This window comes from Neofelis nebulosa, chromosome 16 (genome assembly GCF_028018385.1).
Source record: "Neofelis nebulosa isolate mNeoNeb1 chromosome 16, mNeoNeb1.pri, whole genome shotgun sequence".
Lineage (NCBI taxonomy): Eukaryota > Metazoa > Chordata > Mammalia > Carnivora > Felidae > Neofelis > Neofelis nebulosa.
The window spans coordinates 19,668,281-19,693,335 of record NC_080797.1 but is presented as its reverse complement, the minus strand read 5'-3'; the positions used below and the strand labels follow the sequence as shown (position 1 = coordinate 19,693,335).

General features: G+C 43.6%; 1 protein-coding gene and 1 long non-coding RNA gene across 4 annotated transcripts in view; one reads left to right on the top strand and one right to left on the bottom strand.

Annotated features, from left to right (window-relative positions):
* Positions 1-22,426, bottom strand: part of LOC131498147 (uncharacterized) — a 54,283-nt gene extending 31,857 nt beyond the window's left edge. For all 3 annotated transcript variants that reach the window (XR_009255307.1, XR_009255308.1, XR_009255309.1), the window contains exons 1-3: positions 16,631-22,426; positions 14,916-15,607; positions 1,918-2,006 (exon numbers count right to left, since the gene is read on the bottom strand). This is a non-coding gene — a long non-coding RNA (uncharacterized LOC131498147). The remainder of the gene's footprint in view (positions 1-1,917; positions 2,007-14,915; positions 15,608-16,630) is intronic.
* The window catches only part of RAB37 (RAB37, member RAS oncogene family), a 56,985-nt gene continuing 38,598 nt past the window's right edge, over positions 6,669-25,055 (top strand). Inside the window, exon 1 of the mRNA XM_058705054.1 lies at positions 6,669-7,691. Within this exon, the coding sequence (XP_058561037.1) occupies positions 7,626-7,691 (66 nt within the window). The 5' untranslated portion in view covers positions 6,669-7,625. The remainder of the gene's footprint in view (positions 7,692-25,055) is intronic.

Here is a 25,055-nt window from a genome sequence, read left to right as displayed (position 1 = left end):
AAAATAATAGTGATAATTAAGGGGAGAAAAAAAAGTAAAATGAAGAGAATTTCCCAGAGAGGAAAAGTGACACACATCTTCAAACTAAAAGGGTCTGCTGAGTACCCAGCACAATAGATGTAAAAAGGTGTTGGGGCGCCTGGGTGGCGCAGTCGGTTAAGCGTCCGACTTCAGCCAGGTCACGATCTCGCGGTCCGTGAGTTCGAGCCCCGCGTCAGGCTCTGGGCTGATGGCTCGGAGCCTGGAGCCTGTTTCCGATTCTGTGTCTCCCTCTCTCTCTGCCCCTCCCCCGTTCATGCTCTGTCTCTCTCTGTCCCAAAAATAAAAATAAAAAAACGTTGAAAAAAAATTTTAAAAAAAAAAGGTGTACAATTATATAAAGTAACATAAAACTTCAGAAAACTATGGATCAAGAAAAGATCCCAAAAGTTGCCAAAGAAAAATAAGTAATGAAACAGCCCATTTCCAAAGCTGAGGAATTAGTCTGGCAACAGACCTTTGGTTAGCAACACCTCGAATTAGCAATACTACCTCCTGTTAGTGTACCAGAAGACAATTCAGTAATGTCTTTAAGCTTATAGGAAATCATCTTCATTGTGAATCCCAAACCAAGCTGAAATCAAGTAAGAACAGAATAAGAACATTTTCAGATATGCAAAGGCTCAAAAAGTCCACCTCCCATGCCCCCTTTTTAAGAAGTTTGTTGGGGGGTGACTGGCTGGCTCAATCAGTAGGGCATGTGACTCTTGGTCTAGGGGTTATGGGTTTAAGACCCACATTGGGTGTAGAGATCACTTAAAAATAAAAATAATTTTTAAGAGGTTATTTGAGTGCATTTTCAAGTGACTTCCTCAAATACTTTCCATGAAGAGTAAATCAAGAAAAGTATGCCAAATTCATGAGGGAGTAAACTGAGAAAGAGGAAGGTATAAACCACAGGGAATACTGAACCCACATAGGAATAAGGCTAAAGGGAAATGTCAGGGTTATGGCCATGCAGCAGGCCCGGAAAGCAACATGGTCAGATTAAAGCAGGAAAATAAAGCCCTATAGCAGAGAGGTTTGTAAGATCATAGAGAAGAAAACTTGGAAAGTAAGTCTTGAGCAAATGATGAAGCCCTGGAATTAAATCTTTAATTTAATCTTTAATCAATTAGAGGAGTGCCTGGGTGGCTCATTTGGTTAAACATCCAACTCTTGGTTTCACCTTAGGTCTTGACCTCACAGTTCATGGGTTCGAGCCCCATGTACAGCTCTGCACAACCTGCTTGGATTCTCTCCCTCTCTCTCTGCCTCTCCCCACCCCCACCCCCGCTTCTCTCAAAAATAAATAAATAAATAAATAAATAAATAAATAAACATTTAAGACAAAAACACATTCGCATCAGACGAGGAAATGATTGAAAGGAATTAGAAAGGAATTAGAGAGCCTGGGTGGCTCAGTCTGTTAAGCGACTGACTTCAGCTCAGGTCATGATCTAACAGTTTGTGAGTTCAAGCCCTGCATTGGGCTCTGTGCTGACAGCTCAGAGCCTGGAGTCTACTTCAGATTCTGTGTCTCATTCTCTCTCTGCCCCTCCCCCACTTGTGCTCTGTCTCTCTCTGTCTCTCAAAAATAAATAAAAATGTAAAAAAAAAATTTAAAGAAAGGAATTAAATGGTTTCCAAGAGAAAAGAAAAGTGAAGATATTGACAATATAAAAGATACAAAGAAGAAGGTATGTATCTCTTCTTCCAATAAACAAATTGAAAGGCAATCAGAAACTTCAGAGAAAACAACAAATGCATACAATGGCAAAGTACAGATTAAAACAATGCCTGATTTTAGCAATGGAGTTTTTATTTTTAAAAAGAATAAAATTTTTTAACTTGGTGATACAAGTCTTTGAAAATGAAATGTAAAGAACCATAACTTACTATTTAGCCCTGCACATAAACTGTGTTTGCTTAATGATAGCAGTTTAAATCCTGGAGGCTTGGGAAGGTGTTCACATTTTAGAATAAACCTGTAAAAATTACAGAAGATGATAATTACACATTATATAACTATGATAACATTTAAAATGTGATTTCTATTCATTGGAAAACTTTGAAAATAAAAGTATACCTGACAATACCCCAGTAGCAACAAACATGTCAAGTACCCCGATCTTGGTTCCTGATACCACTTGCCAATAAAAGGAACCAGGGCTTCTTGAAGAAATTACTAATTCCAAGAGGACAAAATCAACAAGATAACCCCAGAGCTAGAATCCTAAAATCCTAGTTCCAGAAAGAAAGAAGTGTTCAAAACAAAACAAAGGATGTCAAAGAGGGATAAATGTTCAGTCGATAAACCCAACAAACACTACCTTAGTGAGGTGATCCAGGTTAATTAACATCATCAGTGATAAGTCTTACTTATAACACAACCTGTTGATATGATGTGTTGATAATGAAACTTTACCTCCATGGTCTTACTTTCAAAAAACACAGAACCTTGGTCTAACCAAGGGAAAAACATCAGCCAAATCCAAATCGAAGGACATTTTACAAAATACCTGACCAGTACTCCTTAAGCCTATCAAGGTAATCAAAAACAAAGAAAGTCTGAAAATTTTTTCATAGTCTTAAGAAGCCTAAGGAAGCATAACACTTAAATGTAATGTGATATTTTGGATTGGGTCCTGGGAAAATACAAATAAAGTATGGATTTTAGTTGATAATAATATACCAACATTGGTTTATAGTTGTGACAAATGTAAAAATGTTAATAGTAGGGTAACCTGGGTGTGGATGTACAATAATTCTCTACACTATTTATGCAACTCCTCTGTAAATATAAAATAATTCTAAAACAAAGTGTTTATTTTTAAAAAGTATATCTGATAGAGGTTGGGAGATAAAGAGGGAAAAGAAGTGAAAGGAAGGATGGGGTGCTAATAAATGATGGTAAGATAAAAGCTTATCTTTCTTATTCTTAATCTTTCTGAAGGATAACTTGAAAGTAACAATAGCAACAATGTATTTAACGATTATGGCATATGGATAAGTGAAATGAATGACAGCAATGTCACAAAGGGTGAGAGGGAGAAATTGGGAATACTGTTTTTAAGGTACCTACACTGCACGTGAACCAGGAATGTCATCATTTGAAGGTGGATTTAGTTTAGTTAAAAATATATACTGTTAACTCTAAGACAACCACTTAAAAGATTTTAAAGAAGAGTTTTTTTATTGTTTTGCCAAGAAAGGAGATAAATGGAATTACACAAATTGCTCATTTAAAACCAGAGAATGCCGAAGGAAGAGGCACTTGGCAATGAATAAAATACAATTGCAAACATGACTGACACTAGTCCAAATATATCAATAATCACTCTAAATATGAATGGCTTAATAAGCCAATTAAAAGAGATTGTCAGAGTGGATTTAAAAAAAAAAAGACAACTACATGTTGTCTACAAAAACCCATTTTATTTATTGTTATTTTTTTTTCAATATATGAAATTTGTTGTCAAATTGGTTTCCATACAACACCCAGTGCTCATCCCAAAAGGTGCCCTCCTCAATACCCATCACCCACCCTCCCCTCCCTCCCACCCCCCATCAACCCTCAGTTTGTTCTCAGTTTTTAAGAGTCTCTTATGCTTTGGCTCTCTCCCACTCTAACCTCTTTTTTTTTCTTCTTCTTCTTCCTTCCTCTCCCCCATGGGTTTCTATTAAGTACAAAAACCCATTTTAAATATAAAGACACCAACAGCTTAAAAGTAAAGGAATGGAGGAAGTTATTCCATGCTAACACTGATCAAAAGAAAGCTGGAGTAGCTATTTTAATTTCAGACAAAGAGGACTTCAGAAAAGAAAATTATCACTAATAAAGGGGGCACTACACAATGAAAAGGAGTCAATTCTCAAAAAAAAATGTGTTTGCATCTAAAAAACAGTGTCAAAATACACAAAGCAAAACCAGAACAAAACAGAGAAAAAGATGAATCCACAATTATGGTTGGAGACTTCAAAACCCTCTGTCACTAACTGATACATCTAGCATGCCAAAAATCAATAAAGATATAGTTGACTTGAAGGGCACTATCAATCCACTTGATCTGATTGTTATACTCCATCCAACAACAAAATACACATTCTTCTCAAGTTCACCTGAAACATTCCCCAAGATAGATCATAAAACACACCTTAGCAAATTTAAAAGAATAGAAATCACACAAGGTATGTCATTTTATTTATTTTTGGGACAGAGAGAGACAGAGCATGAACGGGGGAGGGGCAGAGAGAGAGGGAGACACAGAATCGGAAACAGGCTCCAGGCTCCGAGCCGTCAGCCCAGAGCCCGACGCGGGGCTCGAACTCACGGAGCGCGAGATCGTGACCTGGCTGAAGTCGGGCGCCTAACCGACTGCGCCACCCAGGCGCCCCAGGACTAAATGTTATTTTTAATGGAAAACAGTTATAACATTATAGGGGAAATGTTTTATTTATTTATTTTTTTTTTTTAAATTTTTTTTTTCAACGTTTTTTATTTATTTTTGGGACAGAGAGAGACAAAGCATGAACGGGGCAGGGGCAGAGAGAGAGGGAGACACAGAATCGGAAACAGGCTCCAGGCTCCGAGCCATCAGCCCAGAGCCTGACGCGGGGCTCAAACTCACGGACCGCGAGATCGTGACCTGGCTGAAGTCGGACGCTTAACCGACTGCGCCACCCAGGCGCCCCAGGTATGTCATTTTAAATTAGTAGTAGTAGTAGTTATTTCAGGGGCGCCTGGGTGGCTCAGTCAGTTAAGCCTCTGACTTTGGCTCAGGTCATGATCTCATGGTTTGTGAGTTCGAGCCCCACGTCAGGCTCTGTGTTGACAGCTTAGAGCCTGGAGCCTGCTTCAGATTCTGTGTCTCCCTCTCTCTCTGCTCCTCCCCCACTCTTGCTGTCTCTGTCTCTCAGAAATAAATAAACGTTAAAAAAAATTTAAACAGTATTAGTTATTTGAACATAAATAGCCCTAGAATGAAGAAAATTGATCTTTTTCCTATTACATTTTAATGGACACATTCCTTAAAGAATATCTATTTTTCTTCACTTTTTTTTAGTTTTTTATTTTATTCTAGTACAGTTAACATACAGTGTTATATTAGTTTCAAGTGTAAAATATAGTGATTATTTTCCTTTACTGTTATTATTTGCTCAACAATATGCTTTCTGTTATCCTCTGCCTGGCTAATGCCTAAGCATTGTTCACTCAAAACTTAGAAATTAAAAACTTTAATATAGTATGACAAAAGCATAAAGTTAATAATTGAAAAAATCTGTAGAAAATTATAAAATATGTAGGACAGAAGAGATTAATGTCCTTAATATATAAAGAGATTTTATAAATCAATAAGAAAAAATGAGCAAATTTATTCTTGGCTCTTAGCCCACACAGCAACCAGAATAGTATCTTTAAATTCCAAGTCTGACCATGTCACTCCCCTACTTAAAGTTCTTCAATGGCTTCATATTGCTCTTAAAATAGAGTCCAAAACCCTTAACATAGCCCACATGATCTTGTCCTTACCTAACTCTCTAGACATTTCTCCCATCATCCTTCTCCTCAACCACTGTAGCTCCAGTCAGGCTAGTCTTTTTTCAGCTCCTTTTGGTTTTGTACATGCTGATCTCTCTTCCTAGAGTCACACTATCATTCCCTTCATTTGACTGATGCTCACTCTTTCTTCAGATATCAGCTTAAATATCATTTCTCAGGGAAGTCTTCTGTCATCAACTCCAGATCATTTTGGATCCTCTATAATATGTGCTATTAATAACCTTTGAGAAAACAGATGAAATCGTGTTTCTGAATCCTCAGAGCTCAGAAGCAGGCCCTGAGAAAGGTAAAACTTCCCAGGAATGTGAGGCTCCAGGGAAAGCTACCATTGGCTTCTGGAACCTTCTTATCTATGACAGTCATGGATGGTGAGGAAACCCAAGAGAAAGTTGTGATGAGATCTTCTCCAAGCTATTAGTCCTTAAGTTTTTTGAATAGACAACTTAGGGAACATAATGAAATCTATGGGACTTCTCCCCAGAAAAAAATGCATATAAGTAAAACTTCTGACAATGTTTTCAAAGGTTCACAATTCCCTAAAGTCTATCTATTCACCTCAGTCTAAGAACCCCAATAGTAGGCCTAATGAGAATCTCATACACACAAACACACCAGTTCCCTGCCTTTATTCATTTAATCATTACTCATTGAGTATCTACAGACTTCAGTAATAATAACACTTTATAAATGAAATTTGATTTATGGTTTAAAAAAAAGAAAAATTTTCGTGTACATTTTCATGTACATTTTGGCCATTAGCCAAAAAGAAGCTGAAATCCAGGAGTAAAACACACCTTTTTAACGTTAGACCTGGCCCTTTCCCTCCATATTGACCAATGGCCAATGGTAATAGGACTTGTGCCTAGTGATAGCCACCTGATGAACACCAGGGTCATCATAGGAGGACAACACCCAGAGCCAAATTCTCAGCCCCCAATTCCCAGGGTGCCCAGTCCTATGCTCTCCTCTTCCAGATAGTGATGTAACTGCGAATGGAAGGTCCCAACAGAAGGCCTCCCCTGGTGTTTACATGAGGTAACCAGAGCTTCTCATCTCCCTGCTCACAGAGCATAGTAGTTAACATTCTTTATGTTTTTAATATATGTCAGGCACCATTTAAGACTATTTACATGAATTAACTTACTAAATCCTCAGAAAACCACCAGAGAGTATGTACTATTATTATCTCTATTTTGTGAACACTTAGGGAAGGTTAAGTAACTTGCTCAAGGTTATACAACTAACAATTTTCAGAGCCCAGATTTGAACTCTGGAGCCTGTACTCTTAATTAAGCCACCAGTCTGCTTTTCCTGAGCCAACTGTTCCTACCTTTTGTGGGTCAAGTGCACGCTAGAGAGTGTAATTAAAGCTCTGGACCCTCTCCCTGGAAAAATGCGGGTAAGCAGAATTTTGCAAAATAATTCAGGACTTCAAGGACTCTCATGGCCCATCGTCTATGAACCTCAGTACATACTGGAGGGAGCTGTCCGGGACCAAAACAGAAGCTGCGCCAGCACCGCAGGACTTCGCCCCTGCAAACACGGGAGGAGAGCTGAGCTGCGTGGTATGACGGGGATGCTCGCTCTCTGAGAATCAGGAAGAGTGAGCTCCTGGGACCGCAATGCCCTGGGAACGCAGCAGACGCTGAGCCTCCGAAGTCCGGTAGCTGAACCAGATACACACGGACCACCAGCTAGACTGAAATCTTGTATCTCTCCCAGCACCCTGGAGTCACAAGACGGGGGATTCTGGGCGGACGGGATCTCAGAACTCCGGTCCCGGGCGCGGGGAGACGGTATCGCTGTTCCTGGTGCTGAAACGCCGCGGTTGCGAAGGGGAACCGCCGCCTGCCTGCCCACCCCCCACCGCGTCCCCGGTACAGCGCCGCAACCTCTGTGAGAGCTGTCCAGTGCTGAACCCGGATGCGGCTGGGCCCGCGGGGCTAGACCCGAGCCTGCCGCACCCAGCGGAGCCCGGACCGAGCTTTTGGGAGCGCTGACGCAGAGCGCTGGAAGGCGAGAAGCAGTGGGCTCCACGCCGGGCATGGACCAGCAGAGACTGGACTCCTACCAGTGGGGAGCTAGCTTCAATGAGCACGTCCTTCATAAGGTAAGATCTCCGGCAGTCCCCTGCCCCCATCCCAACGCTGGAAGAGGGCGCCATCAGCAAGAGTTCTCTCCACTCCCCTGACTTGGCTTTGGGACTTAAAGAGAAACCAGTCCATATCTGTGAGCCTGGGAGCCCCTTCTGTTGGATCCTGTTTACTGCTCAAAACAGGCTTGCGTAAACACTGGGGGAGGGGCCGACGCCTCAGATTGTCAGGATCTCTGTTCATTTATTTAAGTCACCTGTGTCCCTTTCTCACTCACTTCCTCCTGCCTCAGATCCATTTGAACTCCTGTGTACCCTGAGCACCCTTGCCTGTCCGTGACCCTTCTGGTTGGCTGTTTGTCCTCTCACCCTTCCTTCACAAGCTCCGGCCCTGTTATGTCTGGGAGTTGTGGTCACAGACCTGAATTCCTGGCCAACTTGGGTGCAATCACACATAGAAATGATCTACAGCAGGAATTAGACTCCCTCCTGGCTCCAGAAAGCTGCCCTCCGGCCACAACTTGCTCTTAGCCCACCGGAAAGCATTTGCTTGTTTCAAAGCTGTAACTCATCCCTTGCTTCCCTCATTCAAATTTCTTATGCAACTCAATCCCCAATAATGTAGGTTTCCTCTCAGAGTGATCGCTGGGGAAACGTAGCAGCCTCTCTCTAGGCAAGTCTTTTAATCCAAAATCCATCACCTTGAAAGAATCAGAGCCTATATTTGCCACAAGAAGTCATTATTGCCTCATCCTTTTCTCTGCCTTTCTCATTGAGCTTCCTACTTTGCTAATACCAATTTATCTCTTAGTCCCCTGACTAAGGTCCTATACTCGGAGGTTATAGGTCCTACACTCAGAGATTATTTAAATCAAAATATCACTTTAAAAATTTCATGAATGTGGGGCACTGTCTGGCTCAGTCAGGAGAGCATGTGACTCTTGATCTCAAGGTCATGAGTTTGACCCCTACATTGTGTGTAGAGATTATTTAAGTAAATAAATAAATTTTAAATAAACAAATAATAAAAATTCCATGAATGCAAGCTCTGAAATAATCCAATCCACTCTATTCCCCTGTTACACAGTTTATATTTGAGGAAACTAAAGTCCGGAGAGATAAAGTGACTTGTGCAAGAAAATAAGGTGGTAAATGGCAGAGCTTGTACTAAAAGCCAGGAACCATGACTCCAAGTCTAATACCTTTTTCTCTGTACAAGTGTGGTCCACAGGCCAGCAGCACTGGCCTTACTTGGGAGCTTGTTAAAAATGGGAAATCTCAGGCCCCACCCAAGACCTACTATTTGAATTTGTATTTTAAAACAATCCTTAGGAAATAAATATGCACACTAAAGTTTCAGACGAATGGGCCTGCATCACACTGGCTATTTACTTTTTTTCATGTTTATTTATTCTTGAGAGAAAGAGAGAGTGTGAGCAAGGGAGGGGCAGAAAGAGAGAGAGAGAGACACAGAATCTGAAGCAGGCTCCAGGCTCTGAGCTATCAGCGCAGAGCCTGATACAGTGCTTGAACTCACAAACCACAAAATCATTACCTGAGCAAAAGTCAGACACTTAACCAACTGAGCCACCAGGTGCCCCCACACTGGCTATTTCTGACACAAGTGAAGGAAAGTCAACTAACAGAAGTGCATCTGTAAATTTAAATAGTCCACGTGACTTCTCCCTCCAGATCCCTGAACCCCTAAACGTATAGAGAATTTCGAGAGAAATGTATAACAACTACCCCAGCTAGGAAGTTTTAAAACAGTTACAGTCTGAAGTAAACTAGAGTAAGATGTAATTCTTTGAGGTTGTGAATCTAGCCTCAGTAGAATGTGCATTCAAGCAAAGGCACATAATTACAAATCAATTACAATAGCATCCTGGTAATTAGATATATGAGTCTCTCCAAGTTTAAAACATCTTATAAAGATGTAAATACTCGTGTTGGTACTTTAAGATTTGGAAGTCAAAGTTGTCAAATTATTGATTAGTGTGACTTTTTCCACCTCAATTACCCACATATGAAATACAGGATGTAGCCCACAAGAACTTCACTTCCTTTGGGTTTATTTACCACCGAATTGGGAGAGAGCCTGTTCTGACAACTTCCAATATATTTGAAGACAAATGTCTACTTAGTACTTGTGAATGCTTGGTTTCTTCAGCTTGATTGTGAGCATCTTGACAGCAGAAGCTGCACTCAAACCTTCCGGTAACCAACAGAGTAATATATGTATAGAAAGTTTCCTTTTCATATAATGCTGATCACCTCCTCCTAATGTGATTTTATTATTGTGAATGATTTTTTAATGTGATCCACCTAAGAACCTTTACGTAAAAGGGCAAGGAATAAACATACTTGTATTATGCCTAGGTTTGCTATATGATAGAGTCCAAGAAATTCTTGTTGATTCATTAGAACATATTGGCCATGGGAAGCAGAGTTCCCCTCCAACATTAGTTGCCAGAAAGAATGATTTTTAAGATCAAGTTTTTATTGAAGTATAACAAACACAAGAAAACCTCAAATCATATGTGTACATCCTGATGCATTATCACAAAGTGAGCACCTCTGTGCAACCACTACCAAGATTAAAAGACAGAACCTTGCCAGCTTCCCAGGAATCCCCCCCACACACCTTTCCACATACTGTCCCTTCGCCTCCCCAGAAGTTACCTTTACAGAGGGGAAAGTATCATTTAATGTTTTGACAGGACTTCCAGATTTTATGTAGGATAGTTTTTAAAACTTGCTAGAGAAGACACATTGCTGTATGGTGGATAGAAACCCAGGCTTGAAATCAAACAGACCTTGATATGACTTTGAATGACATCTGTGAGCCTCACTTTTCTTATCTATAAAATGGGAATAATAATACCTGGCTTATTGTCTTTTGAAGGAAGATGTTAGATAATATAATGTAAATATGTAGATGTAAATATGTATTTCTCTGGCATGGTGGTTGTTTTTAGGGCACATATCTCGGGCTCCAGAGCAACTTCAGTAGGTGTCACATGGAGTGTCACCTAAAATAATGAATCTTTGTAAGAAGAACGGCAGTTCTATAAACAGAAACACACACACACACACACACACACATTCTTCATGGGCACAGTCCCCTGGGATTAAGCTCACACACCCACCTCATTCACTCATCAAGGCTTCCATGTGAACATCCCAACCCTGATTTTCTAGGTTGAATATTTCCTTTCTCTGGGAGGTGAAGCATGGGGCACAATAAAACCTCTCATTAAAATTCACTTATATGGAAAACATATGCCAAATATCATCAGCCTTGGATGGTACCTGCACTTTAGCTAGTCCCAAGAGTTAGAGGGTGACCCAGATGAGCCTGAGTAACTCTTAGAATATTCCTGGAGTGTGGGCTGGAAGCTGGGAACTGCTTGGAAACATTGAGTTCATCCATCACATGCTTGGAGTTTTTAAATAGAGTTGCTATTATTCTCACAAATCTGAATATTTGATGCAACTAAATAATTTAAAACATGTGAACAACCTTGCCTCTCTTTCACTGAGAGACCTCCTAACCCTCTCTTGCTACCAGTATAGTCTTGAGAGCGGTCAAGAGCAATGGTGAGGCTTGGAAACTCAGGAACAGCCCACGGATTGGATTCTTGCTGTGCCAGGGCCTTAACATGAACTCTAGGAAAATGAAGCACGGAGCTTTGCCCCAGATGCTAGTGAATCAGGACAAAGAGACTCACTTCCTAATTCACCACCACCAGCACTCTGATGCACACCCACATGCTAACCTTGTTCCAGGAGGGGCAAATAATTGCTAAGCCAAAGTCACTCTCCTCTGTAGCATCTCAGAAAGACCATTGACCAAGGGGGAAGAAAGATGTGGAATGTCCATCCATTCATCCAGGGCTTAGTCCTTGTTGGAAAAAAATGGAACTATCAGGGAAATAAGGACAAAACGTCTGTGTCTTACAAGGGATTTCCATTCCCTCTGACTCTGCTCTAACACTTCTAGCTGAGTGAGAAAGCCAAGAGGTCATCTCCAGTACCCCCCTCCTCACTTGTACTTTTCCTTTACATTTCTTGTCTACTGTTCATCCTGTGATTTCCACACCCTTTATCCTTATCCTTCTCTTTTTTTTTCACTTAAACAATGTTTATGGTAAAAGAATCTGATTCCACAGGAAAACCTGTACCCATAGGTAAGGAGATTTTACTTTCAAAATGAGTCCATTGTACCTCAATGAGGTAGTGTCGATGGTGGGAGGGGGAGGGGTTCTTTAAAAAAAAAAAAAAAGTAAAACCAAAGCCAGAGCACTAGCTCCAGCCCTGCCCGATTTCCATCCTCAGCTCAGGAACAAACAAACAAGCCAGTAAAAGTTAACTGTTCCCTGTTAGAATGTTTCCATTTGCCTGTTTTCCTCTCTTGCTGGCTCTGGCCGCTTTCAGATAAATAAATGAAGTGTGTGTTACGTCACTGAGGATCTCTGGCGGGTCTGAGACTCCCTTGACCAATTTGTCTGTCCTGCCCAGATCCCAGAGCAGGCAGCTGGCTTGGGGAGTGGTGCTGGCTGGTTCTCTTGGACAACCTCAGCAGGAAATGATGGTGACTCAGTCCAATATCTCAAAGCCATTTTCCAAACTCTTCAGGCCTCCCTCCCCAACTACTCCTCCCTCTAATTTGGGCTTCCTGGTGTCTTTTGTGAGAAAATATCTAGGACTCACCAGTGTTGGTCCACTAACATTTTTTTCCTAGAAGCTGTTCTGGGGAGTGGCTTTGACTTCCTTCATTTTGTGGGCAGGAAACCCAGATTTGCTGGAAGTAAACAGCCAGAGGTGAGCACCAGGCTGGGGAACTGTTAAACAGGAAATCTGAAGTGGCTCTAAACGAATCCCAGTGTGCTCCTTGCTTCTGGCCTCCTGTTCTCAGGCAAGAGAAGCAGTCCCTGGAGACGGCAAGTGAGAATGGAGCCCACAGCTCCTTTGCCAACTTGCACAGCATTCAAGTAATGTGCTTCTCCAGTCCGCAGTGGCCCTGGACCTGCCTCCCACCGGCCAACCAGAGGAGGTTTTCTGGGGCCAAGTGAGAGCTCCAAGCCAACAGCCAACAACAGATCTGGAAATCTTAACCCTTAACTAACTGTACCAGTCAAAACTTCCCCCGACCTCACCCTGCTCCTCGAGGTAACAAGGTCCTATGAAAATAATCGTTTAAACAGGCAGAACTCAAGAATTCCCTAACGGATGATTCCTATCTCACTGACCCTGATGCCAAAGTCTGCTCCCTCCCTCCTTATTTGTATTTCTGCTTAGTGGCAGACAGTTTTTTTTTTTTTAATTTTTTTTTTCAACGTTTTTTTATTTTTATTTTGGGGACAGAGAGAGACAGAGCATGAACGGGGGAGGGGCAGAGAGAGAGGGAGACACAGAATCGGAAACAGGCTCCAGGCTCTGAGCCATCAGCCCAGAGCCCGACGCGGGGCTCGAACTCACGGACCGTGAGATCGTGACCTGGCTGAAGTCGGACGCTTAACCGACTGCGCCACCCAGGCGCCCCGTTGTGGCAGACAGTTTTGATCCATCCACATGAGGGTGCTATTGAATGCTTTGTGTTTCTGAAAATGGGATACTTTTTTAATGTTTATTTATTTTTGAGAGAGAGGAAGGTGGGCAGAGATAGAGGGAGACAAAATCCAAAGAAGGCTCTAGGCTCTGAGCTGTCACCACAGAGCCTGACTCAGGGCTCGAACCCACAAGCTGCAAGATCATGACCTGAGCGGAAGTCGGACGCTCAACCGACAGCCACCCAGGAGCCCCTGCAAATGGCATACTTTTAAGGGTCTTGAACAACTAGTCCTCTGCCCCTAGCTGCCACCAACACACACACACACACACACACACACACACACACACACACCTCCTTTCACAAGGTATAGGCAGGGCCAGTGATAATGTGTTCTTGGTCTCTATCCCTCCTCTTTTGTTGTTAAGGACCTTTTAAAGGCAAAGCAAACCTTTCCCCTCCCCTTCCTCCTCCTGCCCCCCTCCTCCTCCCTTGCTATTTGAATTTTGCATCCACACCACTCCCAGAAAGTCTGCTTACTATAAAGCAGATCTGCCATGTATCAGAGCAAACCTCCAGGGGACTGTCAGGAACGTAGCACCCTGCTTCTTCCAGCCCCTCCCAGCTTCACACTGAGAAGTCCTCAACCCTCGGAAAAAATGGCATTGCTGGTAAAGACTCAGCCCAGATGAGGCAGAGCCCCCCTCCAGCCCATCAGGAGCCTCGTCCTCTGTAGGGGAGAGTCTTCCCTGAGATTCTTCTCCCTTCTCCTGCTCCCCTTGTCAGGTGTCATTAGGTTGGGAACAGAGAAGTATAAAATCATCTCTGCACTATCATCTGGAGGGACCCAGTGAGACTAATAATTGTTAATCATAGATGATAAAAATTAACGCATGATTCATCTGTGGAGCATTTTATAGTTTACAAAATACTTTAACATATGCTGTGAGACTTAATACTTACCACATGCTTTTTCCAGTAAGAGTTATTATTAATTCCATATTATAAATAGGGAAATGGAGGTGAAACGGAAAAAAATAAAGTCACTGCTCAAGGTCACAGTTGGTAGGAATTGTAGAAATTTAAATAATAACAGCAGACTCTTTATAAAGCAATATGCCAGGCACTGTTCTAAGGACCTTACATCATTCAATCCTACAGCAACCCCATTTTAATCTCATCTTAAATTTATTTTTAAATTTATTTATTTTTGAGAGATAGAGTGAGACAGAGCACAGGCAACGGAGGGGCAGAGAAAGAAGGAGACACAGAATCCAAAGCCGACTCCAGGCTCTGAGCTGTCAGCATAGAGACCGATGCAGGGCTCAAACCCAGGAACCTGATTGTGACCTGAGCCGAAGTTGGATGCTCAACCGACTGAGCCACCCAGGCACCCCTCATTTTAATCCCATTTTATAGATGAAGAAACAATGGGGAGCCTGGGTGGCTCAGTCGCTTAAGTGTCCGACTTCGGCTCAGGTCACGATCTCACGGTTTGTGGGTTCGAGCCCCGCGTCGGGCTCTGTGCTGAGAGCTCAGAGCCTGGAGCCTGCTTTGGAATCAGTGCCTCCCTCTCTGTCTACCCCTCCCCCACTTACACATGTGCGTACGCACTCTCTCAAAAAATAAACATTAAATAAATAAATAAATAAATAAGAGTAAACAAGGCAGAAAGACAACAAGAAACTTACCTGAGGTCACCCAGCTAATAAGTGGCAGAGCCCAGATTCAAACCTTAGACAGCTGGACATGCAGTGGGATAGGGTCAGGAGAGGGCAAAGAGCTGTGCTGAGGGGGTCACAGAGTGTCCTCATGTAGGGTGTTGGCAGCGGTCCAGTGTGTAGCCCCCAGCTCTGTAGGATCAGAGCCCACTTTTGCTCACTCACTCAAGAGTGGATCCATCTCTCCAGGCAGGCTCGTCAAGACTCATGTATTGTTCTAGATGCCAAGCCACATTATCTCAGGGAATTGTTTGCTAAGCATGAAATCCAGAAAAAAAGGAGACTTGGAGGGTTCAGATGTTTAACGAAATCAGGCTGATATGGTTTGATGGCTGGTGACGCTATGAACACAGCTTGAACGTGCAACTCCTGTGGCCCCTTCTTCCTCAGGTCCTCTCTACTCTGACACCTGCCTCCCTGGCTGTATTTATTCCTGGTATGGGGGGAAGGGGCATGCTGTTCTCTCCAGACCTCGTTCCCTGCACTCCTTTAGGAACTACTTGCCTTTGAGTTTGAGAATGCCCAGGACTCGACCTGACTGGGGGCAAAGGGGTAGGGATGCTCCCTCTTCCAGAGGCCCCATCAGACACACCAACAGTTGTCATCTTATATCTTTGCCTCCATCTTTCTCAGTGCCCTTGTCAGGACCTTAGGGATTTGGGCTTCAAGGGAGAGGACATGAAAGAAGAAAAAGGTGATTGGGGCCATTTCTCCATAGCCTACCACTGCCCCATCCCACATGCTCCCCATTGAAACCGGACGTCACTGTTGAGAATCTTGAGAATGAATTCAACAAACTTCTGCTGGGTATCATGTGTTCCTGAGCACCCAGGAACAGGGCCCATTCCCAACCCCCAAGGAACTGAGTGTGGCAGATGGGGCGGGTCAATGGGCTGGCACAGAGATGATTCAGGCCCCATCTGACCTTTGCCCAATATGACACATGGACTTCAGTGTCTATGAAGACTTTTTAAAGGTCATGGACTCTTTGTTCTCGCGTGGTGGGAAGTCGGCCCCTGGGTCAAATGCTTGCAGCTCTCTCAGACTACCAAGTACTGAGTCCCGGCTCAGGGGCTGATCTGAAGGGCTATAAATTTCAAAGCTCCAGGAGGGGGCCCCAAAGATAGGAATCCCTTCCAGTCCATGTCCAAGACAGGGAGGGGTTCCCCAGTGTACCTCTGAGAAGTGCCTGGAGTAAAGATCTATGGCCCAAGCTTGGCAGAGTCAGATGAGTAGCAGCAGAGTTGGCACCCCCTCCCTAAACATTGCCAAACATCTGAGCCAATAAACATCCAGTCAAACTCAAAAATGCCAGAGCTCTGACCGACCCCTGGGGATGACAGGTTGGTCCATGAAGGGAGTCTTGGGACAGACAGAGGCAAGGGGTCAGGTAAGCTCTGCAGTCATGCCCTCAGAGACCCTCACTCCCGCATACCTGAGGAGGAGGGTCTCTTCCAGACATCATAGTGCAGCACCACAAACACAAAGAAGGCCACACAGAGTAACCCCTGACCACCACCTGCTTGTCTGGCCCACTCGCTGCCCTGTCCACCCCCTGCCCTGTTCACCACCTGCCTGCTCACGGATTTGCTTAGAGCAGGAGGCAGCTCATTAGCTAAAGAAGAGAATGGGGCTTGGGGTATCAAAAAAAAAAAACTAGGTTTTGTCCTGGCTATGCCACTCACCAATTGTACTTCCTTGGTCATTCCATTCAAATAGCCTTTTACAGTTTGCAAAACACCTGCATATAAGTTATCTCATCTGATTTCCACAGCCCTGAGCATAAGCCACCCAGGTTTCATTGTTGTCTGTAAACAGAGAACTCTTGTGGTCAGGATCATTTTGACGGACAGTAACAAAACCCAAGTCAAACCACCTTAAACAAGAAAAGAAAATTCATTGGTTTGTGTAAGTGTGAAGCCTGGCGATGCTGTTTAGTTGGATCCAGGGACTCAGACAACAGCATCTGTCTCTGTCTATCAACATTCTACCCTCTAACTTAGCTTTATTCACAGGTAGGTTTCTTGTGGGGTCACATGACTGTCAGCAGGTGCAGGTCACATCCTCACAGCTACTAGTTTTTAATGAAGTCCTATATCTAATGCTCATTGGACTGAAATGGGTCACATGGAGGAGTCGGTCCCATCCAAGGCCTATTGACCACGAGTGGAAGAGAGTGGTTTCCAAGGAAAATGGGGGTGTGTTAGCTATAGACTAGTCATGAAAAAGCAACTTAGGACTCCATGGTAATCCTGGGGAAGGCTGGGTCCCAATATTTTCAAATCTTTAATGAAAAGTGACTGAAAAAGAACTGAGCTGAACTTGTCACTCTCCCCATGAAACTGGACTGTGTCCCATACATGGTGTCATTTAAGACTGGATACCCAGACTTAGGTTATTAACAATCAAACTTAGGTAATGAACTGATGTCACCCTATAAACCAATTGGCTTACTGGGTCTGTGGAGCCAGACCTCACCCTATGAGTGGGCGTAGGCTGTCCTGTAGAGGAAACAGATGACCCAACTTTCAACCACCCCAGGAGGAGGTCGATGCAGGGACAGCAGATGAGGAGACAGGAGGCAAGCCTCAGGTTAGAATGAGGGGAAGTTCTTCCTCCTGGTTTTGGGACCAGGGTCAGTTGGTGTGAAGACGCCTGAATTTTTCCAGTGGGAGTAAGGCAAGAGTAGTCTATGGTCACGTGGAAGCAGTTGAGAAGTGATATGGAAGCCTCCCAAACAAGGCCAGCTTTGTGGGTGTGCCACCTGGACAGTCACTTGGGGCTCCACATTTGGAAGGGCCCTATGATTAGTTTAATACCCTGCTGTCACTATCTTGAGATCATCTCAATATGTTTGTACAAGGAGTCCCGTATTTTTATTTTGTGCTGGACCCCAGATTATGTAACTTACCGCTGTCAAGTAAGAACCCCTGGAGGGTCTAAACCCTGGTCTGTGCAGTAGTTCTGAGCTATTGACTTGGGTGCATCCTCTTCTTTTGGTCTCACTCCATGACTGGTTTCTGATGAGCCATGAAGAGCCAGAGAAGGGTTATCTCATGCTCTGGGCAGAATAGCAAAGGGGTGATCAGTACTCCCCCAAAGGCTGTCACTGTGTCACCAGTGACATTCACTGGCGAGGAATGGTGGTACCCAGGTCCAGAGCAATCTGCAAGAGTAACGGGCAGCAGGAAGCATGGTGTGGAAGGCAGATCAGAACACCCAAAAGTGGACAGGCAAGGTTCCAGCCTTGGGAACACTGGGGTAGGTGGCTTCCCCACATAGGTCTGGGGAAGAAGTAAATGAGACTTGTGTTTGTGACTTGAGCACTGGGTTGGATAGTCAACTTCTATTGGTGGCTATTGGTTAACTGCAAGAGCCATTATTATTAACACATGTCTAATTACAAAATTTGAGAAATGCAAAACAAAGAAAAATTATCTGTGATGCCACTGTTTCAAAACATGTACCTTATATTAAAATGGAATTGCTCTCTAAAGTATATATATACGATTGACCTTTGAACAATGCAGGTTTGAACTGCACAGGTGCATTAACATGCAGATTTTTTTCAATAAATACCATATAGTCCACTATGGCATTTCTCTTCCTTATGATTTTCCTTTTTTAAAAAAATGTTTTAACATTTATTAATTTTTAAGAGACAGAGAGAGCAGAGCATGAGTGGGGGAGGGGCAGAAAGAGAGGGAGACACAGAGTCTGAAGTGGGCTTCGGCTCTGAGCTGTCAGCACAGAGCCCAACACAGGACTCGAACTCATGAACCGTGAGATCATGACCAGAGCCAAAGTTGGACACTTAACCAACTGGGCCACCAAGACACCCCTCTTCCTTATGATTTTCTTAATAACATTTTCTTTTCTCTGACTTATTTATTGAAAGAATACAGTATGTAATACATATAACATACAAAATAAGTGTTAATCAGCTGTGCTATCAGTAAGGCTTCCAGTCAACAGTAGACTAAGTAGTTAAGCTTTGGGGGAGTCAAAGTTATATGCAGATTTTCAATTGCACAGGAGTCAGCACTCCTAACACCCCCCCTCCCACTGTTGTTCAGGGCGTTGTTCATTTCACCCTCATTAGTTTTAATGCTTACATAGTATTCCATTGTATGAACACATGAAAATCTTTTGTTAATTCTGAAATGTTGAAGCTTATCAAAAGGTACAGAGAATATCATAACAAAAAGGAAATGCCCATGTATCACCATTCATATTTACTAGATGCTAACATTTGGGGGGCGTCTGGGTGGCTCAACTGGTTAAGCATCTGGCTCTTGATTTCTGCTCAGGTCATGATCTTGTGTTTCATGAGATTGAGCCCCATGCTGGGCTCTGCACTGGTAGCATGGAGCCTGCTTGGGATTCTCTCTCTCTCTCTCTCTCTCTCTCTCTCTCTCTCTCCCTCCCTCCCTCCTCCTTCCCCACTCGTGCTCTCTCTCTATCTCAAAATAAATACATAAACATTTAAATAAATAAATGCTAACATTTTGCTGTAATAAAGCATTGAAGGAGACTTCTGTGGGTCATGTGGGTGCTAGCCCCGTGAGACTTCTCAGAGATAGCTGGGATCTGCTGGAGGGATATTGGTGGGGACCCAAGGTCCCACAGTGGGAACCAGAAGGTTACTTTGGTTACTTTGGTTACTTTGAAATCACAGGACATAGGCTGTGGCACTTTGGTTAAACTCCGTTAGGCAGAGGAGTCATTGGGCCCTGAGAGACATTTCATGATTGTCCAAGGCCACTCAGCAAGTAAAAGACAGAACCCCATCCCCAGGGTGTCTAACCCCAGACCTTGAATTCTTCCCCATTAGCATGCTGGCATGGCCCTCCCTGGACCCCTGGGATTCTCAGGGAAAGGAAGGCTTGAACTGGTAGCTTCCCCTTCTGATGCTGACTTCCTGCCATCCTAGTGCAGCCCTGGTAACAATTTCAGCCTGGCCCAGGACAAACACTAAAGCAGAGTCAATGCCAGTGGGGGACATTCATTCACAATGCAGATTCAAGACTCTGCCTCCAGACCTGCCCAGATGCTATTGGAAAGTAGGCCTACTGCAGTGAATAACCATTAACTGGGTCTCAAGGGCAAAGGAGCCAAGCAACTTTACCTCTTAGGGATTTGCCTCCACCAAACCCAACTGCAGGATAGCAACCCCAGGAAAGCAAGCCTAGACTTACACCAACACCACTCCGGGGAAGCCTCTCCTTCACTTTACCTCCTGTTTCTCCTTCTTCTGTTCTCAGGTCTCACTGTGTTTTAAGATAAAACACTTTACCTCTCCACCCATTCTACTTTGACTTGCCAGGAGTTGGTGGGAGATCACGAGGTCTTTGGGGTTTAGTCCTTCTGCTTTTCTGGCTCATTATTAATCTTGCAAAGGCTGTGTGAAATTTTGAAATGAAGTCATCATCTGAACTTTTGCAACTCTTTCCAATGACCAGTGGGCTGGCACTGGGCACCATGGCTGAGACCAGCGGTTGAGACATTTGCCTCTTTGTCACAGAAACCCTCACTACCCTTGACAGAGGGCAGCATCCTACGTGGGAATGCCAGAAGGAAATTCTATGTGGCTGCTGTCAGAATGGCAAACCAATTGCCAGATTCTTAAATAACATAAAGGCACAAGTGGGCATTGGTTTTATTGGGGGAGAAAAATAATGTTAAAATAAGAAGAGTGGCATCAATTTGTCAGTTTAGTACAGAATACTACATAATGCAGACCAACTCACCTGACCACCTTGCTAATTAACATAAGGCAATGAGAGCGGGTCAAGGGCTGTGTGGGACCCCTAAGCTACCTAATGCTTAGGACTAAGGTAAGGTATGTTTGCTTCCCTCCTTGGAAGGAAAAAAAGAAGCCAAATAATGAGCGACCATTTCTTCAGTAGGGGGGGAGGGCGGGTACATGGGTGTTTGTTTCATTATCCTTTATAACACATACACACATTATATAGACTCATCAAATACTTTATAACTTAAAATGAAGCAATAAGCTAGTAAAAAACAGAATTGAGGACATCTGGCTTTGTATCACAGAAGACAGGAAGGTGATGGAGAGGGATGTGGGAGAAACCCCCCAGGATGGAATTTTTATTCTGGAACCTGTAGTAAACACCTCCTCTCTACTGAAGTAGATATTCTATGACACAAAGGTTTAGAATGTCTCTTCTCTATTCGTGACCCTTAGGAGCAAAGTCTTAACCTCCTCCTTAATTCTGAACTTGTCCTCAGTGATTCCTTCAGCAGGTGAGCATCAATCACCCTTTCTTGTTGCAAGAACCACACGCCCTCAAGACAGGGCCACGTGAGTTTGTGGTCACAGTGGGCTGCTTTGGGAAAGGGGTTGTGCTGAGCAGGCAGAATTGGACTGAGTCAAGGGGCCCTCTTCCCAACTGATGGAGGGCCATGGGGCCCTCATAAACAACAACCTTAGTCAGCATCCAGATGAGTAGGATTACTAGGGGTTTGGGGGGAACCCTAGGCCACAACCCCTGGAATGCAGCAGAGAGAGTTCATGTCCAGAGAACATGTCCAGTGTGAATAAGATCAGTGTCTGCCAGCCCTTAGCCCACATGTGAGCACCATCCTGGACAAAGTATCAGTCAATTTGTAGGCAATTACACACCTCATATTGGCAGAAAGCTATCAATTGTCCTTTCTTGGGAAACCTTCCTACTATTCTGGCTTGGGGGTGCTCAAATGTCCATTCTTTTATGAAATTAGGATCATAACCATTTAGTAGAAACTTTCTTCACCAAACCCTCTCTTAACCAAAGATTAGGTTAACCGTAGATTAGATTAGCCAAAACCCTTCAATCTCATGGTCAATCATACACATTGGTTATAATTATGTCAGCTAATTAATCCATGTATAAACTAACCAACTAAAAGTGTAAACAGAAAAGATATTGACCAGTGAAATGAGTGTGAGCAAAAAAACAAAACAAAAAACCCCAGCTATTTCTAAAAAAAATAACAGATTGAATGCTTTGGAAAGACTCAATAAAAGCGTGTCATTAAAAAAAAATGCCACCAAGTTCAGAATGAGTGAGAAAATTATAAAATGTTGGGAGGAAAACCATAAAAACAAAGCAAGGTTTTGCAATCCGATTGCTTCATAAGTGTCTACAATGTCTCGCTCCAAGTCTGAGAAACTGGAAAAATGGCTCCAGGACAGGACGATGTGGGCAGAAACACATGGTGCAGAAACAGCAATGAACCCTTCTTTCAAGAGACCCGCAAGTAAACAAAGAAAAGGCTTAGGTCTACATCAGAACACTAGTAAATTACTACACGTTTAGATATCTTGAGTAGAAAAGAAGTCCCTTAAAGGAAGCATATATTTCTTTACAATTCCCTCACTTAACCAACAGTGTCAACAATCCGATCAATTACCAATTCCATTTACATTGGAAAAGACTGTACCTACTTGGTAAAATAAAAGGCTGACCACAATAATAGTCCCTTGGTGCATGATATCAACTTATTCCTGCAGTCTGGCCTTTCCAAGGCTAAGTGGCTATGAACTCTACTTTCAAGGTGTCATGCAAAGGTAAGCTTCAGCGTCACTTCAGTCCAACACTTACCCTAATCATGTATTTTGGGGTTTGGGTTTTTTTTTTAATGTTTATTTATTTTTTGAGAGAGAGAGACAGAACACAAGCAGGGGAGGAGCAGAGAGAGAGGGAGACACAGAATCCAAAGCAGGCTCCAGGCTCTGAGCTGTCAGCACAAAGCTTGATGGGGGACTTGGACCCACAAACCGTGAGATTATGACCCGAGCCGAAGTCGAATGCCTAATCAACAGGGAACGCTTAATCAACAGAGCCTCCCAGGCACCCTCCCCCATTCATGTATTTTGAAAGTTACCAGCCCCGTATATTTTTCTCTCTCAATCGACTCTCAAAAAGGCTGCGTCTCCTGAAAGCCAGTAATATGCATACAGTTCTCAAAAGGAGGTTGTCCAAACCCTATAATTTGTGGAATCTTTAAACATTAATAATTCAAAAACCAAAAGAGGGAAACCCCAGCAACTTTAGAACATGCTATAAATAATTAGGCACTCAGTCAAAGCCGAGTGGTTAAATATCTTGGAATCTGTCTTAACAGAATGTGCTTTCCTGGAAACCATACAGCAAAAATGGCAAATGTCACTCTCACTCAAACCAGAGGAACTATATCTGAACTTCCTCGCTCTTGCAGTAAAGGCGCTAGTCCGACACCCAAAATCTGCCTTAACAAATTCTTTAAGGAGCAGCCGGATATGGCTGAGACAATACCAGGATACCAATCTGTAAACATTATGAAACGGTTTCCTTTCAAACCTCTTACATGTGTTTGCTTCCCCTCTCCCCCCACCACCCCAAGTACTTCCCCCAAGCACTCTCTAAACGTCAGCTCAAGCTTGAACAAATTGGGCTGCAGGCAGGGCAGATCCTTGCAGTCATGACCCAAACCCCAAGACCCCGAATGTTTCCCATGAGGACCACCAGTCAGCTGCAGAATGTAGATTGGACAGGACAGCTTTCCCAGATGTCATGAGCTAGCCAATCTCTCAGGACACGAGAAGGTCCCTTTTCAGACAGCCACCAACCCAGATGGCTGGAATTTCAGATTAAAACATTATCTCCAGCAATATATCTGACAGACACCTTTTCAGAAGCTTCAATAAGGCAATTAAAAGTGATCAGAGTGGATCTGTCTTTCTAAGTGGATTTACCTTTCCTCAGTTCAGCTAGGCTGCCAGAACTTTCCATCTCCAGCCCATATCTACCGTCAAGATGAAGGCAGAAGCAACCAGATTCCTCCAACCAAATCAAACTGAGCTGAATTCTAAACTTCCCTGGGTTTCTAGATTTGTGTCAGAAGTGTCAGCACACTAATTGGTGTCTGTGATAGATTACCAGAAAAGACGAGTGCCTCACTATCCAGAATAACCATGTACTTATAAGTTCTGTGAGGTGCTGACCGCCTAAAAACTCAGCAATAAAGCCACGTTATGCACAATCGCTAAAATGCACTGGCCCAAGGCTCTCTGTTATTCTTATACTTCGACTCACTCTGGTTTTGCTCTGCTTTGAGCTCTTCCACTTAAAAATCCCTCTGTAGGCACTTCCTGCTCTGTAAATCTCAATATTGGCTGGGTCAGAGGCACCTGGGTGGCTTAGTGGGTTAAGTGTCCAACTTTGCCTCAGGTCATGATCTCGCAGTTCATGAGTTCGAGACCCACGTCGGGCTCTGTGCTGACAACTCAGAGCCTAGAGCCTGCTTCGGATTCTGTGTCTCCCTCTCTCTCTCTGCCCCTCCCCTACTTGCACTGTCTCTGAATTAATTAATTAATTAATTAATTAAAGTAGGCTGGGTCAAAAACAGTCTCACTAACCCAACAAGCTTCAATGACCAGTCCAGTAATATTTAAGTTTGCCCAAGCTCTGCAAATCTCTCCAGGATGGAACAGCTCTTGAGGTTCTAAGGAATCAATCATCTTTCAGGAAGTGGGAACAGGAGCAGAGAGCCACACATGCTGGGATGGGCATCCACCAAGTCTACCTCCCCCCACACCGCCTGGGGTGTCTGTGGTTGTGGGAAGTCAGGCAACCCCAGGTCATTAATAGCGGCCCCTAAACACTTCTATGGCCCCTGTACCTGTGGGGGCAACTGCCTGTAACCCCAGGCATAGCTCATCATTTCTTCCCAAGCTGTGACTCCTCTCCCTGATGCTTCATCCCAGCCTCCACCAAAAGAGACCTAAGTGAAGTAATAGACCTTTGTCCTGCAGTCAGGAGGAATCATAGGGAATCCTCTTTCCCCTGGCTTCAGGAGGATGAAAGAAATCTCTCCACTTCATGATTCTGGGAGTTTGATCCTGAAATTCCTTGGGCTGCCCAGGTGGCCCTTCCTAGAATGACAGATACTTGCGTCCCTGCTCCTGAAAGCTTGCCCTGTGTTCCCACATCTGGACCATCACATTATTTATTCGTTCAAGGCAACATAAAAACATTCAAGAACCCGCCATGTAGGAGACCTGCTATGCACAGGGGATACAGCAGTAAATGAGACAAAACCCTCACCTTCAGGCAGCCTAGAGCC